The 22,359-nt window shown below is 44.8% G+C and overlaps 1 protein-coding gene across 4 annotated transcripts in view; it reads left to right on the top strand.

Annotated features, from left to right (window-relative positions):
* Positions 1–456: 456 nt before the first annotated feature.
* Positions 457–22,359, top strand: part of TEX2 (testis expressed 2) — a 43,635-nt gene continuing 21,732 nt past the window's right edge. Inside the window, exons 1-2 of one of the 4 annotated variants that reach the window (XM_027900354.1) lie at positions 457–563; positions 18,941–20,595. In XM_027900354.1, the coding sequence (XP_027756155.1) occupies positions 551–563; positions 18,941–20,595 (1,668 nt within the window). In that variant the 5' untranslated portion in view covers positions 457–550. Of the gene's footprint in view, positions 564–2,262; positions 2,335–2,660; positions 2,790–7,153; positions 7,175–18,940; positions 20,596–22,359 lie in introns of those variants that run through there. The other 3 variants (XM_027900357.1, XM_027900359.1, XM_027900358.1) reach the window with 3 other exon arrangements.

The raw sequence follows: 22,359 nt of genomic DNA, 5'->3' as shown, positions 1-22,359 counted from the left end.
AAGGCCTGTCCTGCAGCTCCCGGGTCTTCCCTGGCATCTGACGGCAAATGAGATTTGGGAAAACCACGTGGAACCCCAAAGCTCATGTAATGTTCTTTTCTCACAAAAGTAGAAGCTTTTAACTGCCCTGAGCTGTGAAATTCTGATGGGGGCATTACAGAGAAGGGAACTGAGCCTCACAGGAGTTCAGGGGGAGAAATATTACTTATTATTTTACAGCCTGCTCGAGCACTGCTTTTAAAGGTATTTAAATGTCTCCCTCACATATTCCAAAAGATTAAAGTAATTTTTTTCAAAAGCAGCTCCTGACTGTAGATACCTGTTCCTAGAGCCTGCAGGCTGCTGTTTCTCAGAATGACTGGGTATTTATACACAGGATACTGAAATATTAAAATAAATAAGCATTACTTTATTCTGTTGTCTTTTTGTAGGATGGGTAGAAGATAATTATCCAGCAAAAGGATCCATTCCTACAGCACCGAATGATTCAAAAATTCAGAGATTTTCCCTTTTCCCCCTTTCACCTTTAGAAGAGGATTCCCAAGAGACCATGGAGCCCAGAGGTAGGTACCTTGATCAGACACAGTCATGCTTTTTAGGCCATATGTTGTCGAACTTATGTGCAAAGAGAGGGTGGGAAAAGCTTCAGAAGCTCTAGAGAGTGGACTATGGGTTAACAAGGCTAAAACCAGCCCTCCAGCCTCAGTTTCAGCCATAGGCTCTGTTCCTGCAGGGTGTTAAGAAAACAACCATTATCTTATCTCCAGACTGTGGAAACATTAACATCAGCACAGTATAAGGATTCAAAGGTCTGCCTATACGCCAGGGCAGCCATGAACAGAAACCTGCCCTAGGGGATTGAATACATACATTTTGTACATACATTTCAAATAGAATATTGCCTTTTTAATTAAAATTAGGGTGATGCAGTGATGCTTATACAATCCAGTCTTTTGTTGGGTTCCTGCAGCTCAGGAAGCCTTCAGACTGATGAATTTAGTGCTCAGACATCCAACAGCTTGAAGGCTCTACCATCCATTTGGTGAGCTCAGACCATTCCTCACTGACACAGGTTTTGCTGGGTGCTGACCCCTCTCAGCAACTCTGGTTTTCCAGTTACCTGCAGGAATCCTGGTTTTAAAATCAGAACTCAAAGATGCTGGTGATAATTCACCTCCACAAGCACTGGACTGTTGCTGCAATGTGAAGAGCAAAGCAGTTTGAGTGTCACCTGCCTCTCCTTTTGAACTAGACTACAAACCCTATTGTGAACCTGATATAAAAGGATGCCAAACCTTGGCTGAGCTACAGCTGCAGATAAGACAGGAAACTTTGAAAATTATAATTATGTATTTAACTCTTCGCTTTAGCTAGTTTGGAGTAATTTGAATTCTGCTAACGTATCCTACTAAATGTTGGCTCGTAAATAAATTACTGTTGTCTCATCACCTTATAAAGTATCACAAATTTGAACACTGGTATGAAATACAGAGTCTGAAAGAGCTCATAGGATTCTTTATGTTTTGATTCAAACTGAAATTACTAAGGAGAACTGACACAGCCAAATTAACCCAAGGGTGAGCTAAAGAAACCTGGGCAGCCAAGGCCAGCATGAGTCTGACCCGGTGTAATGTTGTAATGTCATGATGAACTGCTCTCAGAAGCAACAACAATTAAGTGAAGGGTAAAAGCAGTGGTGAGGCTGTAATTTACTGCAAGACACCATTACTGGGAGAACAACCTTCTGACACAGAGAATTAATTTTTTTTTTTCTCCCTGTGCGCTGCTAATTGGTAAACACGAAGGGTAAATAGAACGACCTCTGCCAGGGCACGTTTCCTGGGCTCGCTGGGTGACAGACGAGGATTTTTGGCGAAGCGTTCAGGCACCAACCAGCTTTGCTGGCCACACACACACACACAGTTCCTGCAGCGGCCGCTCCCCCGCACGGCGCTGGCAGCACGAACCGAACCCCGTGTCCTGGAGCGGGCGCGTTTATCGGAGCGGCCCGGCAGGCTCGGCCCGGGGGGCGCGGGGAGCGGCCGTGACCCCGCGCGGGCCGCGGGGCCCGTTCCGCCCGTCACCGCCACCGGCCGCCCGAGCCCGATCGCCTGCGGAGCCACCTCGCAGCCCGCGGGTCCCCCTGTCCCCGTCCCGCCCCGCTCCGCCCCGTCCCGCCCCCCGGCCGGCGCTGCGGCGGCTCGGCCAGGCCCGTCCCCCCGCGGGGCCCGGATCGGCGGCGCCGCCGCCTCCCCGCCGCTGCCGCCGCCCGGCGCGGGCTGGAGCCGGGCCGGGGCCGCGCCGGGCAGTGCCATGAGCCGCGGCTGAGCCGAGGTGAGGGCAGGGCGGCCCCGCGCCGGCCGATGCGGCCAGGGGGGAGCGGAGGGGCCGGGGGGGGCGGTCGGGCCGCGCCGCGGGCGTGTCCCGGGGCCGGGCAGGGCGATGGCGGCCGGGGGGACCCGCCGGGCTGAGGGAGCCGAGCTGGGACCCGGAGGCTGCTGTGGGGCTGGGCTGAGCTGGGCTAAGCTGAGCTGGGCTGGGCTGAGCTGAGCTGAGCTGGGCTGGGTTGGGCTGGGCTAGGCTGAGCTGGGTTGGGCTGAACTGAGCTGGGCTGGGCTGGAGCGCTGCCCCTCGGTGTGCCAGAGCCGGGCTGAGCCGCGGGAGCGGTCGGGCAGCAGCTGCCGGAGTACGAGCGACACCTCCAAAACAAGCGGCGGAGGAAGCGGCGGCCGCGGCCGCTCCTGCGGGAGCAGGGGCAGCGTTTCCAGCTGGCTTTTTTAGTACCAAAGGTTTTCTTGTCTCCTGAAATTGTTTTCTCTCCCTGGTCGGCTCCCTGGTTTCTGCTTCTCTTTCCATTCGCAGTGTCGTTTGTGTGCTGCCTCTGTTGCAGTTCAGTGGCTGAACCCGTGTGCTGTGTCTCTTCAGCGTGTGCTAAAGTTCCTTTTTCATGTTTGTGCTCAACTTCTTGGTGATTTGTATCTCTCAGCAAATGTCTTGAGGAATTGCTGTCTGTAATTTTAGGGAATTAAGTATACAGCAGAGACTCATCTGAAGTTTTGTATGCGACTTGAGTAATGTAACTCTAAGATAAATTAGAGCAAGACTTCAGTGCTGTAAGATTATCTTCTGTTAAGATGCTTTGTCATACTCCTCTTTCAAGATGATATTGCCTGTGTAACTCGGGAAAACAAGGCAGGCTCACAATTTCAGGAGTGTGCACTTTTACAGGAAGATGTAGCCTTTTTTTTTTACTGTTAAAATAACTTCAGATTCCTAAACTGAGTAAAATTCAGGCGGTGTGAGTACCGTATTCTCTGGATTGAAAATGGACTAAATTAGAGATAAAAGCACTTTAATTTAAGCAGAAGAAAGTAATGTTTTTGATGTTAGAATTGACTTCTAAAGGCTGGCATCGTGTTGGTTTGTGATGTATGGGAGGTTACTGTTCTGTCTGACTTCAGAGCTGATCCAACAAGCTGCTTTGTTGTGGGTGACATATTAATTATACTCCGAGTAGGTGCTGAGGCTTGAGGTGGTGTTTCTAAGGCAGGACAGGGTAAGGTGTGTTCTCTCTGCAGCAAAAGACCAAAAAGTTAACTCTGTGCTCAAGATGTCTTGTCCTGGGCTCTGCTGGGGTATGGTATCCCCTGGGAATTGTGAACATCATCTCTTGTGAGAACATCATCTGTTGGTCTAGGCAAAGAACTTAGTGAGACATTGCCTTTATTTCAGGAAAAAAAATAATCAATGAATAAAATTCAAAGTTGAAACTTGAAGAAGGACACGGCCCAGTAAAATACATATATTAATTGCATCTTTCTTTTTGCATGAAAACAACTCTTGAGGAGTTTCAGATGTTAATAGCGAGTGCTTAGTTGTTTCTAACTGAAGAACTTCTAAAACAGCTGGTTTCAAAGTGAAGAATGTGGAGTGGGAAACCCTGACAGGACACGTAATGTTAACAATTCCTCTGTTGTGGCAGGTGTGTAAACAAAGTAATGGGAGATACAGAAACTTACCCGGTAAATAGAAGATTAATATAACTGAAATAAATTGAAAATCACGTCGCTGGAGGAACTGAAGATGCACTGTTGCATTCCAGTAGGTTTTTAGTTGGTAGATTTGTTCTGTGCTGCTCTAACCTCACCTTTCTGTGCAATTCAGCCACATCCCTTCGACGAAGTCAGGAGGTTTCTGAGAGGCCACCGGAGTGACGTTGTGTGGGTGTGCAGGTGACGAGTCACAAGCACGGCACAGGACACACAGGACATGTTTCCTGTGCTGCTGTTCCCTGTCCTGCTCCCAAAGAGCTTTAGCCAGTTTTGGCCCCTGAGATGAGTAAATTGTGGTGCTGAATGTGCAGAGTGGAACTGATACGTGCCCAGGAGCTGAAATAAAATAAAATAAAGGCTATTTGTTAGGATAAATTGTAGTGAAGGGGAGGGTGTGTAAATTCTGGTCTTGGAGCTTGGAAAAGTCCCTCAAATTTGGACTTTTATTCTTTTTCCTTGGTAAGCTAGAAATTGTGGTATCAGATGTCCACAGTAGTAAAGCTAATTCAGTGTGCTCTAAAGCACTTATCTGTGAATAAAGGCCTTCATGTGCTAGATACCCTCAGTGCCCTAAATGAAACAATCAGATGACAATGTATGTTGGAAAAGGAGAGTGTGATGCAGGCTTAGAGATTAGAGAAATAAAGATGAGAGTTAATACTGTGAGCTGTCAGGAGTGTGTGCTTGGTATTAGGAGAGAGGCATTCAGAGGAGAGAGAACACTGGAAATGCATGAGGGAGCCACGTGTGCCCAATCAAAGAGATGGACATTGACTTTTTAAGTAATGTGAAGTGGACATTAGAGAGGATGTGTTGTGCTTTCCAGGAGGAGGATGGTAGAACAGTGAAATACTGAGAGAACTGTTGATTAAAAAAATAAAAGTACCACTCATTGTAGTAGAGGATTGTGCGAAATGTTTATATCCACAAAGTAAAGGGTTTGGTATTTTTTGTACTAGAAGTGGTTGAATTCATCTGCTTTTCTGGATGTGTAGGACAAAAATCCCAATTATTGTGTCATAAAAGTACATGATCAGCAGTTCTTGACAGAATTGTGAGTTATCTCTTCTTGGACAGTTGAACTTCTTTAATGCTTCTGTTAACATGGCAAGCTTGGAAGTTGGAAGGTGGAAAGTTAATAATAATTGATCGAGGTCCCATTTCCAGCCTGAGGCAACAAGACCTGAAGATTGCACACTGGTGGGAATGTTGATCCTGACCCAGCAGCCTCAGCCCCTCAGGAGCTGTTGGGAGGGCTGGGCTTTGACGACCTGCAAGGAGAAGAGTTCTGAGGTGTTGAGTTCTTTACTGTCACCTTCATTCTCTGGGCACTCAGATCTGTGGTCTCTGATGAAGCCCATTGTTGGTGCCTTTGGAGGGACAGGAGAATAGAATGGTAAAAAAGGGTTCACGATCCAATCCTGCCAATCTTGCCTTTTTGTTCCTCAGAACTCCTACTTCTCTGCTCATTGCCTTTCTCTCTCTTTATTTTAACTCTCTCCTCTCCAGACAGCAGGGTGTGTTACTCTGCTGTGCAGAGTGCAATCAGTTGTTAAGTTGGTGTTCTAAAAGAGAAGGTGACTGATGGACAAGGGATAACAGAAGATCAATAAACACAGCCAACAGTGGTGTTTTCCCATACAGGTCAGGAGGGCAGAGGAAATGAATTGGGTGTGAACCAGGCTTTAATATTCATTGCCCAGGGTCTCAGTGGGTTACAAAGTGCTGTGCTCCCTGACCCCGCTGGTGTTGGATGTCAGGAATGTCCCGTCAGTGCAGGATTGTTCTCCTGAAGCTGTGACAAGATGGGATGGTCAAGCTTACAATAGGATCTCTTAATAGAGTATGAAAATGGATCTTCAGGACTTGGGCTGCTCTTCTGGAGCATCTGTTTGAGCCTGAAAAATCGCTCTGTTGGGTTTTAGTAGCTGAAGTAGAGACTGAGAGCTGTAAGACTGGAGTCTGCTCTGGATTTCACGTGTTTTGTTTAAGTTACATGTCAGTTGTAAAATAGGACTGCAAAAATACAAGCACAAACCAAGCTATTGTCTCTTTTGACAGGCTCAAAGAGTGAGTGTTGTGTGAGGGAAGGGAGATGGTCGTGCTCCCACGAGTGTGTTTGGGAGCAGGGTTAGGGACTGTCACTGGACATGGGACACCAAGAGCAGACAGTGAAAGTTGTCCGAGTTTGGCACTTGCTGTCCCTTGGCTTTGAGCTGCAGAATGTTCTGTGTCCTTCACTTCTGAAACTTGGGAGTACCCAGAAGCTGGATCTGCCAGGGATCCGAGAGTTCCTCTGGCTGAGGCCAGGAATGATAACAGCAGAACATTGGGGATCATTCCCAAAACCCTTCCTTCCCGACCACCACCTCCCACTTCTTGTTCCCATCTGCCTGCCCCAGAGTGCCCGTGGAAGGGGATTTCTGCTCTGGGTGCCTTCCAAGCCAGGCATTTCCATTCTTGCTTAATACATTCCCATCGTGCCTGGAGGGGCTTCACTTTCTTTCCTAATTCTCTTGTGTAAGGCTTGGGGTTGGTTACATTAATAAATGCACTTTGGTGGTAAATGAAAGTGATCCCTACGATTCTTGCCTTGTTTGTAGCTGCTGGGAAGTTTGATAAGGCTTATCTTTGCAGGACCTTCTCAGGAGCAGTCCTTTTTGGCTAATCGCTTTCACACTTCTTCCTTTTCAACTTGACTTGAAGTGGCAAACAAAGGAATTGGGAGAAGGGGAAGGAGCTAAGGGGGAGATAATCTTAAATGTCCCTCAGCTCGAAAATGTGCTGGTTAATAATAAAGGCTTTGCTAGGTCTTTAATAAACCTGAGCAAATGAGTGACAACTTCACAGAAGTATTTTTATATAAAGGAAAGGAAAGAATTCCTACTCTTTCTATGTTATTTTTAGTGAATAACAAGAGATGTGGATGGAGAAAGGACCAGCTGTGCATACAAACTATCTCCTCTTTTGTAATTCCCTTTATTCCCTGTTATCGTTCCCTTTATGACAACAAGCTGAGTTTCCCCAGAAGCCTTGAGACTGCTGAGAGGTTACAGGCAAGCTGAAGAGCAGCGCCTGCCAGTTCCAGAAAGCTCTGAGTGTCTCCAAAGGTGCATTTAGAGGTGTGTTGTATTTGAGGGTATAATATTTGGCTGTGTGGATCTCCGTTTCTTTTGTCACGCAGCTTTGAGATGTGGGTTGGCAATGGGTTTTGAGTATTGAACAGATTGTATGAGCCCCTGCTTTTCTGATGAGTTGGGACAATTTTTCCCTTTCATTTCTATTGGCCAGCTTTAGAAAAATTCTAGCTAGATATTTATTATTCTTCCTATCAAGTCAAGCTATAACTTCACAATTAAAACGATAGAAATGAGTAAGTCGTGGTGCTGCCCCAGGAGTTGTTTTAGTGCTTGACTTTCTCCAGATGTATTTTTTTAAACTTGCTTCTTCCATTCAGCTGCCCCAAGCAGAGCATTCACTGATGAAACCTGCTGTGGGTTGACTGTCTTGTTAAATCTTTTCTGCTCACAGAAGGGGTGAGATGGGCACAGTGACTTTTGGAGCCTCCTCCAGTCCCCCAGACCCAGTCGGTCTGAGCTGTGTGGCCTGTGCAGCTCTCAGGCTGTTGAAGAAGGATCTGTGAGGGTCACACTTCTCGCTCCTTACTGGAGAACTTCTGAGGGGTGTGGAGGCTGTTCCACAGAGGGGAGTTTGGCTCAGGGTGTGGTGACAAGTGTGGGGTGGAAAGATTTCCATCCACGTCTGGATTTCCACTTGCACTCTTTATTCCGGTTCCCCCAAAAGAGTTGCCGGTGCCATCTCTAAAGCCTTCATGGTACAGAGCAGGGCAGAGGCAGCTCCTTAGCGATGGGAGCAGCTTCCTCTCCCTTCAGTCATCACTGGTTTGTCACCTTATCCTGGAAGACACCCGGAGCTGCCTCCTCTGCCCTGACCTCTCAGCAATTCCAAGCCCCGTAGAAACACCCTCACCCCAACAATGAGCAGGTGAGTGTCAGCTCCTCGCAAACCTGCTCACGGTGCTTGGAATTCAGAGCTGCCCGACTCCCTTTGATAAACAAGTGCCTGGTGGATTAATTAAGCATGTGCACAGGAACATTGCCCTGTGCCTGATTGAAGGAGGCAGGATATGGCTCAAAGACACACTTATTTCCCTTTGCCCTTTTGAATCCATCTGGTGGCTTTTGCTGCTCTTTTATCTCCCAGCAAAGCGAGACCTTAAAATTGCTGAGCTAAAATTCATTTCCTTGGAGCTGCTTTAATGACACTTCTCTTTCTGTGCATGTGTGTGCACAAAAAGTAACCATTTTACATTCACTCTTTATGGAGTGCTTGAGACTATGGACGTTGTTTCTGAGTGCCGTGGTAGGAACTTTTATGGTGCCGGAGGCATTTACTGGACAAACATTACACTGATAATGCCTGGTTATTAAATAGCAAGCACAGGATGAGAAACGGAAGACTTCAGGCATTTTTTTACAGGGGAATAACTTCAAAGACTGACAGCACAGAACTTGCAATAATACCGCTTGAATGTAAAGTGGAACTGGGATTCTTAAAAATACAGTAAATTTTTTTTAAGCCATTTTCTTCATGTTGCACTGTGAATTCAGCTGGCAACTGGTGAGTTTTGGTGTGTGTTCCCACAAGACACCCACCTTTTGACCTTTTACTTTTCAGCCTGGGTGGTTGTCAGATGAAATTCCTGGAGGCAACTGTGTTGATTTAACGTTTGCAGAAGTGAGATCCGTGTGTGTGTGTGTGTGTGTGTGTTTGTTTTACAGCTCCACGTGTAGCTGGTCAGAATTTAGGATGTGCTTCTGAAATAGAGACCTGGAGGAATTATTTCATTTTTTGCAGATGTCCATTTTACTGCCCTACCTGAGGTCTGCGTGCTGTGAGTGGATTATACCACAGAGGAACAAAGAACTGGTTTTCTGAGTTGAGAGAAAACGAGCAGTGGGTGAGAACACTGTTGAAGGAATGCTGAAAAGTTCCCAAAACTCTTACTGAACTTAAACCTTTTAAGGAGAATTTTTTTCCTCCCTGAATTTCCCATTGGTGGCCTGATCACCCAGGGAAGGACAGTGTTGGGACAGATCCATGCTGCTGAGAAAAGAGGAGAGCTCTGTTTGTGTTCTTCCCAATCTTATTTTGTTTACTTTTTTTTTTTTTTTGAGTATTCACATGACAAATTATCTTTTCTAGGCGTGTTATCACTACCCACATTTGGAGAGAGAAAAACAGAGTAGGAAGGATCCTCTCATATCCCTGTTGCTTTAGTGTGTGAAATAAAGTGCTTTAAGGGCACAAGGACCTCGCTTTGCCATCGCACCGGGGTGATTTTATTCTTCTTTATGAGCAATATCGTGTCTTTTTATCTACATTTATGTGAAATGATCATTTTAATTAAGAGTGCCAGGCAAAGTTGTTTTTCTTTCATGCATCTACCTCCCCTGGTTTCTTAGCAATTAGGAATAAAAAGCTCTGTGGTGGGAGGTGCTCATCGTTTCTGACTCAGTTGGTTTCAATGGAGTCAGGCCTGTAAAGCAGCTGTTCAGGTCAGGGAATCTGCAATTGACCCATCAGATGGTGCAATTAAAGTGGATCACAGCTGTTAGGAACGGGAGTTCCCTCTGTTGCTCCCGAAAAAACCAGCACACAACCCAAAACCCAACCATCAGAAAGCTTTAATGTATTAGACTGATTCATTATCTGCTGCTCTCTTCGTGTCTAATGCAAGAAATGGGATGAAAATCGAGCTGGTGGCTTTGATGTCAGGGCTGTTTGTGGCAGGGACCTCTTTCATGTTCTGCATAACAAAGTCCAGGGAATATTCTTGCCAACATCTGTCAGTTAATAGGTTTACATCCTGAAGTGTTTGAAGCTATAAATACTGTGTGAAAAATAAGAATCTACATTTAAATGAGAGCACACGTGGATGTTTTTGCCACATGCTTCTTTTTTTGCCTTAACACTTTCATGGATTCTGTCAAATATTTGAATATACTGTGATAGAATAACGAAGAATTCTACCATTGCCTCAGGCCTGTGCACTTGAGTGGGTGTTTTTGTGTCTGGCTGTCTCACAGTCCAGCATTTCTGGACTATGCTTACATCACCCTCTAATTCCAAATTCATCTTTTAAGAGGCAATACTGAAATGCATAGAACAGGCTCTGGAAGCTTTTGACAAGCTGAAAAACCCCCTTTATGTCATGACAGTCAGTTGGGAAGCTGGGAAAGTCTGGGTCGTGTGTCCTGATATTTTTGTTTGAGCCTCACTTCACGTCTCTGCTCACCGAGGGTTGTCAGTCTTCCTGTGTCCTGTGTTTGGTTTGTTCTTGTAATGTGCAAACCCCCTCTGTCCTTAGAGTGGTACAAATCCCGGTGGTTTGGGGCCATCTGAGTTCCATTTGGGTGTCTTGGATGTTCTGCTGCCCTCATCACTGCACTGTGTCCTCCAGTGGGAAAGCTGCAGAGCTGCTGAACTTCTGCAGTTTGGTTTCTGGTCTTTGGGGTGAACAGAAATGGGACTGAGGTGAGTGCCGCCTCAAGCAGAGAGAGGTGTCTGGTGCTTGCCAGTTCTCAGTCTGACATTTCATCTTCCTGCTGTTCTTGGGACAAGGATTCCGCAGTTTGCTTTGCATTTTGTTAACTTTCTGTGGATCCTCCTGTGAATTGGAAGGTAAAAGCATTCTTAGCATAGAAGCTGCCATGAGTAGTTTGTGATCTCTGCACAGTTCTGCTAGAACAGGGTGTGATGACAACGTGGTTCTCAGTCCTTGCTGCTGCCGTTTGAAGTCAGTGGCTCTGTATGATCCTGCCCCAAGTGCTGTGTGAATTGTGGGAACACTTTGCTCTTCGGTGGGGTAAATTAAAGCCAAATTTTCCTTGCCCTCCTAACGGTGCTGAAACTCAAAATAACATGATTACCTGCTCAGGGCTTCCAGAGAACTCTGGAGTTCCAGTCCATTTCCTTCCAAAATTAGATCACAGAGAGCTTTTTTTGTTCATGTGGTGCCAGTCTCCGTTTCCTGCCTTTGCAGTTGCCAGGTAGCATGAAATGCTGGGAATGCCTTTCTGCATTCATTTCTCATGGAATGCAGTGGCAGGAAAGGCCACTCCTGGCATGGAGCACTGGCAGGATTGCCCCTCTCAAGTGCTGGGAGTGATATTTTTGAGGAGACTTTGCAGAACAGGCGGACTTTTGGCTTCAATTACTTTTGTCCCACCACTTCTCTTTCTTCATAGCAACTCTGAAAGGACTTGCATGTTGTGAAGTCCTGTTTATTGACCTTTTCCTAAGCTTTTCTGTCCTCTGGACCCTCTGGGGGCTGGGCTTGCAGAAGCCTCTGAGAAATCCTGGCCTGTTCTGAATGCAATTTCTGCATTTATCAAAGGCACTTTTCCTTAGGTAGGTGAGGTGCAAGGAGGTAAATAAATATAATAAAGTGTCCTCTAACAGAAGTTTTCTGTGTTAATCATTGCAGCTTGCTGGGTATCTTCAGGATAATTAATTTTCAGGTGTCAGGCACAACTGCCTCTATAGTTAGATAGGAATACTTTGCTGTTTGGATTGAAGGGAGCTCTCCTCCTTCCCCAGGACAGTTGAAGCTTTCTGAAAATAGCCTTGCTTTGATCAGTTGTCTTGTTCTGTGCCAACTGCTTGGGGAGCCAAAAGTTGAAATTTTTCTGCTTTATTTTTATTTTTATTTGAAGAGCTGTTACCTTGCTGCTTAGGGCCAAGTATTAAATGCTTTTAGTCCTGTTTAGTAAGAGCAGAGAATCTCCCCTTTAATTCTGAAAACAAAGAACCCCTGATTGTGTCCCATGTTTCATCCTGGCAGGTCAAAAAGCCATAGAGCACCTTGCCTGCTCATCCTCTGCAGAACATGAAATGAAAATGAAGGTTGTGCATCAGAAATATGAGATTTGATCAATCATTAAAAATCCTGGGAGGGGGAAAAAATACCTCTTGAGATACCTGGGGGATATTTTGTAAATACCTGTAGATTCTGTTCCTTTTTTAATGATCTTTCATCACTACATTTTATAGGAGGACCCAGAATTTTGACCTACTAGTTGGTGCTCTGTGTTTCTCACGTAGACAAACCTGTTTATTTTTCATACCTTTTCTGCTGTTTTCCTATGATGGTTGTTTTAACTTCATCAGCTTTGCAGGTGCTGTGAATATTACCTGAATTTTTTTGTTAATGAAATGAGCTTAAATGTGAAAAGAAGTCCTTGAAAGCTCCTTGTTACCTGTGGGCACTTTCACCTGTGGATGTGCCTTTGCACTGCTGGGAAGGAGGAGCCTGCAAGGGCTGAGCCCGTTTTAATTTGGGATCCAGGGCAGCTCTTTGGCTTCCTTTTGGGAATGTGGTTTTCTGGAAGTCACTCGCTCAGAATTTCCCTTGAAGCTTTCAGAGTGACCTTTCATTTAATCAGAGATGTGGGCAACGTGGATTAATCCAGGGAGCTTGTAGATAAGCTGTTATCAGATTAATGAGGAGTTGATTTTTCCCCCCCACACTGAGATAAGAGGGAGTTCCAATTCTGCACAGTTTTATGTTCTACCTCACCATTTACCCTTTCCACAGGATGTAACTTTTTATGTGTAGGCTTTTCATGGTTTGTTGTTACAGAAATAAAACATCTTCTGTTGAGAGGGGGAACTTCTGCAGCACCACAAGATTCTGATTTAGCCTTTCCTCCCTCTTAGAAGAGAACAAACCCACCAGCTGTATATTTATTGCTCAGAATTGTAAGACCATTGGTTTTTTGGGTTGGATTTTTTATTTAAACTCACCTTTGGCATGCAAGGATGATTCTGAAGCTTCAGCCAGGCAGTGCAGCAGTTTTGGAAAGGAACAGTGGGAATAGCTGGCTTTAGACTGGGACAGAAGTTTGCTCCTGAGTTTGCTCTGGTGTTAATGTGTCTGTTCCTGAATCTCTTCCTGCAGGAATTTCACATCTAGGTCTGTAAATCAATTTTTTGGAGGCATTTCTCTTACCACTCGTGGCCAAATTAGGGGTTTTTTTGGGTAATTTTGATGGCAACAAGTAGTTATCTGGGAAAATACGTATTTGAGTGTACATTTTAAAGGCAGCAATCTATGATACAAGAAATGACTAGATCTCCAAAATCTGAGATGGAGGGGGAGAGGAGGGTTTTGGTGGTGGTTTTATCACTCTTATGGCTTGTTCTGGGAATCAGTAAAAGGTCCCTTTGAACTGTTGAGTGTTAAATGTTTTGGAAGGAAGAGATTCCACTTGTTGCCTGCAATTAGAAGTGATAAAGAAACAACAGAGTTCACAGGAGGAGAACACGTGAGGGGAGAAAGTATCATGGACCAGAATTTTTATTTGTTCTCGTTGTACCAACTGGGAGTGAATGTTCTTTAATGTAATTACACTCTGGTGCTGTTTGAATCTCCTCCACAGAGCAGAGCTTTGCTTAAAAACTTCTTTTATTTCTTCTCTTAGGGGACACATTCCATTCCTCACAAATCCTGCTGCACTTCAGCCTGCAGAAAGTCATGAAATAAGAAGAAATTAAATTTTTTCTGAGTTTCTGCTCAACCTTTAACAGCTCAGCTTTCTGTGTTTGTTAAAATTAGACCACAGTGCAGCTTTTAAAGGTTTTGGTGTGAGTGATGTGTCATGGAAGGAGAACAGGAAAGAATAATAATTATTCTTTTTATCAGTAAAGGCAGAGAAACTAATGTGGGAGCTGACCTTTCTCAGGACTTTGGGGAAAATGTTAATGTAGAATAAACTCGCTCAGCTGACATTAAACGGTTTTTATTTGTTTATTTTTGAAGCATTGTAAATACAAGCTTGTAGTTGGGACCTTATTTTGAAGACTCCTTATTTGCCATTGCAATTTGCCTTGACCTTTCTGTCCTGGCCTTACAACACAGGGACACTTTTTTGTCCCTTTGATAGGTTTATAGTTCTCATTAAAAGTATCATCTCATTGAGAAGACTCTAAAGTCTTGCTTAGGATCCTTTTTTTTTTAGGTATCACTTAAATGCTGGTTATTTATCTGAATTTGTTCTATTTAACTGAATTGGTTCTGTTTAACTGAATGAGTTCTATTTAACTGAAATTGTTAAAAACATTTACACAAAAATGTATATATATATTTATTTTTTTTAGTGAAGCTCAGAGAATTCCTACAGGAGGTAACCTGGTTTACCTCTCTTAGAGGTGTGTGCTGTGTGTGCACAATTTAATCCTTTCTTTTAATACCATTTACTACTGAGACCAACTTTTTCATTTGCCCTTGGACTTAAGCCAGGCTTTATCGGGGTTTTGTTCCCCTTTCCCCCTCCCTCTGGATCTCAAATCCGGTTGCAGGAACCTGAAAGGTGAAGCAAAAACTTCCTTCTTCCCGATGGCAAGCGAGGTTTGACGTCTCCTCTGCGGGCTGGGTGAGTGGATCCCTGACCTGAGGGATCCCAGGGCTGTTGGGTGGTTGTGATTACCAACCCTGGCTCTGCAGTTCATCTCAGAGTTAATGACTGATGGATGTGAAAGGGGATGTTAACCATGGAATGCATTATTAACTCGTGGAGATACCGAGGGAATTTAATTGCTTGTAATTAGAAATTTGAATGGAGGTAGGAAAGAATGTTAAATTTGGGGGTTTGGATGCTTTTTTTTTTTTTTTTTTGTCATTTATGGTATAGATGTGCTGGGTGAGATGGAATTCCTGTGGCAGAGGATGGCCCAGCAGCTGTGATCTCTGCTGAGTGGGAACTTTCTGTGGCAAAGGAGTGCCTTTCACTAGTGCTGGGCTTGGTTTTGAAGGGCCTGAAATGAAGACTTGAAGCTCTTAAGAGATGGATTTTTGTCTGCTGCCGAGAGCTCTGTTACTTATTTTAAAGAGGTGGGAAGAATTGCAACAGTTCTCCCACAGATCTGGGTGTTGGGAGGAAGATAACTGGTTGAGTCTCTTGTAAATCAAGTGAAATCTAAAATTTCTGGGAGCAGATACAGATTTCAGAATGTGTTGGCCTGTGCAGGTGTTCCCAAATCCTGGAAAGCTTTAGCATGAAGTCACATTGTGGCATTATCAATAATCAAATGAGTGGTTTCCTGAACAGCACTTAGGGCTTGTTCTTCTGGCACAACTGGCAGATACAGGGGAAAGTATTACAGAGCTGTTTAATAACCTGCAAGGACTTTTCCTTTACTTAGGAGGAAAGGAATTTCTGTTTTGTGGAAAACACATTTTTTTGGGTCTGTGTTTAGTAGCAACCAGCAGGGAAAATACGAGTGTTGAACCCTGCTGGCCATTTTTGTGAAAGCATTTTGGTCATACAGCATGCCCTGTACCCTTTCCCCCTCATGCAGATGTTGCAATAAGTAATAGCAGTGTGATTGGAATAGTTGGCTGCTGCAGTGCATGTGAATTTAGTTACCTAATCGGGGCTGTTTCTCCAACTGAGTGATTATGAAAGGCATTGAGTTGCTCTCCTGAATACACCTTAATTAGGAAACCTGGCCAGGTTGAACTGTGGGTAAACCAAGCGTGGTGGGTGCAACTCTGACCTTTGAAGTTACAGCACTCCTGGTTTGCTGCTTGGCGTGTTGGCTGAACCACTTATTAAATTGTTAACGTTAAAATAATTGCTGTGCTTCCCACTGCAACGTTTGCCAGTTCAGGACAGGCTGGGCAGGACGGGCTCTCAGAGAAGGTGCCATGGCCTGACGCACACCAGCCTCTCCCTGGGTGTCCTTTGTCATCTCCAGGTTCTTCCTGGAGCGTTGCAGTCGTGTTGTCACCTGGGTGAAGACACATCCTCGGGAAAGGGCTGGGCAAGGAATATTTTCTGCTCCCAGTTTGCTGGTTCACTGTTTGCTGCTGGAGCTTTAAAAGCACTGCCTGTAGGTGAGGATCATGAACTGCTGTGCTGTGGCTGATGGGGATGCAGTGCCTTGGGGTCACGAGTGGAAATGGCAGCAGTTGGTTGGCAGCTCTCTCGTTCCACCCTGCAAAAGCATCCACTGGGGGGGAAAGGAGTTATTTTCTGAGCAGCCTTCTTCCCTTCCAGGCAGAACTTCATGTTTTGAATCATTTACAGCCTGAGGATCTGAGATTATTATTATTATTATTCAGATCTGCCTGCCACATAAATAAAACTGATACCTTGCATCTTCAGAATCAACAACAGAAAAGCCCTGAAGAGGCAGCCAGAGGAGGTGGGGACAGTGTGGCCTTCGAAAGAAGGCCCAAAGCAAACCTGTGCTTGTGCAGTGTGGTTTGGAGTTGTGCCACTTCAGATGGGCAGGGAATGTCAGGTCTTCAAACAGGTGAAGAGTAGGAGAAAGGGGAAGCCATGAGGGAGGAAAATGTAGCCAGAAATCAGTAAGAAGTGAATCTGTTAGAATGATTTAAGGCATAAAAACGTCTGATTCGAGAACCTCATGAAATATCTTTGTTATCAAAACCAAAGTGAAAGAGCTGTGCTGGAGAAGCTTTTCAGCATCTCCTTGGGAAAAAAAAAAAAGAAAAAGAAAAAAACAACGAACAAACAAAACCCTAAATCCTTCACAGCAAGACAGAAGTTGTGCTCAGGAAGGGTTGGAAACTTGGTTTTATAAGACATAATTCATGGTGTAGTAACATGCTTAGGGTAGGCAAATAGTGGCTAATCAAGAATTTCCTTCCTCTCTGTGTTAACCAGTTAATCATGATGTTAAGAAAGTCTTGCTTGTTCAGTAAGGAGCACAATCTCTTTTCAGCACATTTGGTGTGTGCAAGTAAAGTTCATCTGTTTCAGGTCATTAGCGCTGCATTAGCACAGCGAGGCAAGTGGTGTTTAAACACGAGGTGATTAACTGCACCCTGCAAACACAGGGTGCTAAAGAGCCATCCAAACCCGTCAGGTTCCAGCTCGTACGAAAATACCACCCTGGGAGTGCTGTTGGGAGGGAAATTTTTCACCTGTTTTGCTAAATTATTGATACATGGTTAATGCCAAATGGCAGGAGAAGAAGCTGATGCCAACAGCATCCTATGCAAGGGGATTTTTTGAGGGAGGGAGTGGTAATTTTTTTTTCTTCCTGAGTGTATAGTGTTGCAATATTTGCAGATTGATTTATTTGTTGCAATTTCACAACTGGCACGAAGCATTAAAGGTGTGTGATGGCTGGTGGCCCAGCACAAGGGAAGTGGAAAGGACGTTGGGTACATATCATGTCCAGTAGCAGTTTTTTTCCTCTCCAAAATAAATTTGGGTGCGTTTATCTAAAAAAAAATGGGGTGATTTGCAGTTTGAACTCCGTGAAATGGAACTGTGTCCAAAGGCAGGGTGGGTCCTGGATGCTGGTGGTTCCCAGGTTGCTAATCCGACAGGGAAATGAAAGACCAAATTTCTCACCAACTTCAGCGCTCACCAAGTTGTATATGCATGTGACTGATAATATACAACCTGACTGGGAAGCCCACAAGTGCTCAAAGAAGCAAGGAATAAACTGGTCGACCATTTAGGAGGCGTAAAATGGGCAGCTACAGCGAGTAGGAAGTTGTGGGCAGATATTCCCTCCTGTTCCAGCATTACTGGATAAGCTGAGTAGCAGAGATCTGCTGTTTTAAAATGTTCAACCCAGTTTATTCTACTGACAGGCTAAAAAAACATTTACATGAGCAGCTCTGATGGGAAGTATAAAGGGCTGCAACCTTGAGTGGGGTGATGATGCCGAACAGGTGGCCCAGCCTTGCTGGCTAATACAATCTGATATCACAACTGCTTGTGAAGTGCACATTTCTTCACCGCCACATAATCCTTCTCCTGAGCTGCTCTTTGAACGTCAGCAAAGGCCTCTCATTAATTCAGCCTGACAGTTTGATTACAGCATTTTAACAGCTTCTGAAGAATAATTCAGTTCCTGAAGTGGTAAACTCGCTGTCTTGGCGGTGGAGATGAAGTGCAGCCTCACAGCCAAGAGAGGCAGAGCCAATCCTGGAACTCCTGATCCTTCTCTGGGAATGGTCACTGGGAGTTTAAATGTTGGGCATTTCCTCTCCATGTAAATATATGCAAAGTCCACTTTCTTGATCATTAAAGTTCTTGAAATGACGTGCTTCCCGTGGGGAAGGTTTTTACGTGTTCCAGGCCCTCCTCTGAGTTTCAGATCTGCTTGTGTTAATTATTGCCTGTAGAAGGAACTGAGAGCCAGGAGTGAAGAATCTCGGTGTGTTGGGGTGGGATGGGGCTTCTGGAACTCAGAGGTGCATTTAGTGGGGAAATTATGGAAGTGGTGCTTCAGAGATGAGCTGTGATTTCAGAACACTTGAAGATAATTTTGACAGCCTGGCACTTGTTAATATTGCCATTTTGTGCTTGTTGGAAATATGTAGCCAACAGTAACCTAGATCTGTAAGTCTGAGCATAAGTATGTTCTGCTTGGGGTTTTTTTGATGTTTTTCCTACCTAGAATTGTGTCATTCTTCCTTCAGGATCACCTTAAGAGGGTCTACAATGCTCTCCATGCCAACCCATGATCGCCAATTGTCCTAAGCCTGTTTTTCTCCCTGTCTTTCTTTGAATCTGTTCTTGAATACATTGGTAATAAAAATGAGATATTTAAGCAGATGCAGAGGAAGTGTTAACTAAAATATAGATATGTTTTATGCAATGAAGTGAATCCACAGTAAATTTCTTTAGCATCAGCCTGTAATTTGACCAGACAGCTGTAAATCCAGTGAGATGGAGAGTGTCCAGAGTGTTTTAATTTTCAGCTGACTGACCTGTTGCTATAACCTGTCTCTTGTGTTTGGCTCAACACTTGAAAATAAGGTATTTGAAGGGTGAAAAAAAAAATGCATTTAACACAGTACTACATTTTCTCCCCAGACTCTGACACATCTCTGGAACCTGCAATGACAAGTCGGAACAGTAGCCATGCAGAGAAAACTGGTGAAATGTCCTCAAAGCAGTCAACGCCAAAAGTGCAGGTCCAACGATCTGTCTCCCAAGAAACCATCACTATTCATTTCTCTGCATTTGGGAAGGAGGAAGAAGAGGAGGAAGAGGAGTTTAAGGAGTTTCTTGATGAGGAACTAGATGACCAAAGCATTGTAACAGCACTTGAAGCCAAGGAAGACCTCTGCTTTGAGCATCCCGGCCATGACTCTTCTGGTCCAGCTACCTCGCTTAACGTGGCCAACTCTGCATCACTGCTGTCCTCATCACCTGCAGTTGTGCCAACTGCAGAGACTGTGACGCTCTTGGATTCCCCTTCTGCATCCCGAGTGTTCAGTGCGGTGCCACTGGTCCTGTCTCCATCGTCACACTCATGTCACACGGTTGACGTATCAGGTGCATCTGTGGCGTATCAGGTGGGATCTGTGGAGCAGAAATCCAGCCTGTCGTCTTCCCCGTCCTCGTCCCCTTCCAGATCTGCTGGGTCATCCACAGTTTCCAGTTCCAGGCCTTTTAAGGGGTTAGTTAAGTCCCTTTCGACAGATGTGGAACCCAAAGAACCCACCCCACCGCTGCGACACAGGCAGTTAATGAAAACCTTGGTGAAATCTCTGTCTACAGACACTTCGAAACAAGAGTCTGAAGCTGTGTCTTACAGGCCACCTGACTCGAAACTCAACTTGCATCTGTTCAAACAGTTCACTCAACCTCGAGCTACAGGTGGTGATTCTAAAACTGCCCCCTCCTCCCCATTGACATCCCCCTCTGACACCCGTTCCTTTTTTAAAGTACCTGAAATGGAGGCTAAAATTGAAGATACTAAAAGACGCCTTTCTGAGGTGATGTATGAGCCTCTTCAGCTGCTCAGTAAAATAATGGGTGATGAAAGTAGTAGCCACAGGCCCAAAGCCTTATCTTCAAGTGCTTCAGAACTCTCAAACCTTTCCAGTTTGAATGGCCATTTGGAAAGCAATAACAACTACAGCATCAAGGAGGAGGAGTGTGACTCGGAGGGGGACGTCTCTGGAGGTGACTCTGGGAGCAAGGGGGATCAGTCCAGGGCTGCTGAGGAACACGCAAGAGAGGCAGAGACCCCGAGCTCTCAGTCTTCAAGCACAAAGGACGTGAGTTCGAAACCTTCCCTCGTACTTGAAAAATGTTCCTTGTCTGCACTGGTGAGCAGGGAGGATGAGGAGTTTTGTGAACTGTACTCTGAGGACTTTCTCTTGCTGGAGGAGGAAAGCAAAACTGATAAACCTGCTGAAACTGTGGTGGATCCCGAGATGACTGAGGAAACCGTTACCGTGCTCAGTAGTGACGATGAAAATAATCTGGATGTGCAACAGCCTAAACCACCGTTGAAAACTTTGTATGTCTTAACACTGTTAGTCTATGCTTATTTAATTATCCCTCTCCCTGGCTACTTAAGTGGACTCTTTCTTGGAATGGCCCTTGGATTTATGGGAGCTGTCTGTGTGATCTGGCTTGTTACTCCACGTACTCCCGAATATCTCAAATTTCGTACAAGTATGAAGAAGCGATGGAATCCAGGAGCTCTGGACATCAAAGAACCTGAAATACTCAAGGTGAGGTCATGGCATTCTGGGTGTGTTTGTGTGCTTTGTTTTGGGTAGAAGGAATAAACTGGATTTATTCTGAAGGTGTAAATGAGCTGAATTAACCCCGTTTGTAAATCGAGTTTCTTTTCAGGGTCAGGTGGCTTTGGCAGGGGCACAAATGGTTTAGTATCCGAGAATATAAGAGATTTCAGTGTCTTTAAGGATTAGTAGAAAATGGAATTTCTTCAAAAGTAAAAGGGCAAGTGGTTTTGCTGATGGATTTGAAATGATCCAGCTGAATTGCTGAGAGCAAGTAGTGTCAGAGTTTGGTGTGTGAAAGAACATTTGTTCCTGAAGCTGCGTTTTGGGAGGTGTATTTTGTTTCTGGGATATTTTCCTGTCTAGGCAGTAATTTGTCTTGTCTGTTCAGCGCAAGCAGAGTCAGAAGCGTTGTGTTCAAGTGCAGCATTGAGAGCTGGAGAGCACGTGGAATTCTCCTCAAACATGAGCTAATTAGGGTGGGAGGAGGAATTACAGTTCAGCAAAACATGTGCCTGAGAGCTGGGTTTTACATGAAGCTCTTAGAGGAGTTATCCTCCCTCCTCCTTGCCCTTCCCCATCTCCACTTCTTGTTCAGACAATGCAAGTTCAGTTGGGATCCACCACTCGGTTCCTTCAGTGGCTTTGTGCTTGTTGTCCCTGCCCTGCCTCTCCTCATCTCCATCTGGGATGAATTCATCTTCTCCCAAGTGCAGAATTCTGAGCAGTAAAGCACCTGCTGGTTTCTCATGTGCTCCAGAAGTGTTTCAGAGTGATGGTGGCACAACCTTCACCTGGCATCGCTTGCTTGGCAGAATATTTGGGTGTAAATATTAAATTGAGCTTTCTGAAGCTGCATCTCCAGCTGTGCAACAGCACAAAGGTTGCATGAATTTAAATTCAGCCAGTACTGGAGGATCTACAGTGCATTTACAGCTAATCTCATGTGTCTTTAGGTAAACTGAAAAGTTAGAGAAATGAAATGCAAAATGCAACTTTTGCTGGATAGAGGCAGCAATTGCATGTCCAGCCCTCGCTCTCCCTTGGTGTTCCCTCGGATGATAGAAATTGTGGTCTTTATTTGCTCTTGTGAATGCAGCCTGGGCACTCCTGGCTGCTCCCATGGGCAAGTCTGGACAAGCTTTCAGTTCTGTCCTTCTTAGTTGGGTGCTGGGACCCTGCATATAAATTTACCTCAATCCTTGGAAGCTGGAAAAGGTGCTGATGTTCATTACTGGCTGCTGTTCAGCTGTCTCTGAGGTGCTGCTGTTAGGCAGGAACCTTTAAACTGTATATAATTTAATGCTTTTATCCAGGAGATACATTTTGTGGGAATGGCTGTAGGCAAGGGAATGAACAGTGTGGAGAAGTCTGTATGAATGTAGATTAATGGTTTTTATGACCTGACAAGTATTTTTTGTGCTCATTAACACACAAAGTAACTGTCTGCAGTATGTAAATGTTTCAGGATTTGAAAGCCCATATTGTAGTGGAACATAATGTAATGTGATTTAGCAGATTGCAAGTTATTATTCCCACTTCATACAAGTATTATCTATTTGCATCTGTCAAAATGAGTACTGGACAGTTTAGATCCTCCGAAAAAAGGAGGTAAAGACTTAATGTGTGGCAAAACTCAGGCAAATACAGGAAAATGAAACTTGATGCTCTTGCGTAAAGATGTTTTTCTTCAGAACTTGTTGGTCTGGCCTGGCCTCCTGTCATGCAGTTATGATAAATGCTCTGGGTAAG

This window comes from Empidonax traillii, unplaced genomic scaffold (assembly GCF_003031625.1).
Source record: "Empidonax traillii isolate 1590-97213 ecotype Southwest subspecies unplaced genomic scaffold, ASM303162v1 scaffold718:size422569, whole genome shotgun sequence".
Taxonomy (NCBI): Eukaryota; Metazoa; Chordata; class Aves; order Passeriformes; family Tyrannidae; genus Empidonax; species Empidonax traillii.
This window is presented reverse-complemented; position numbering and strand designations above follow the sequence as displayed.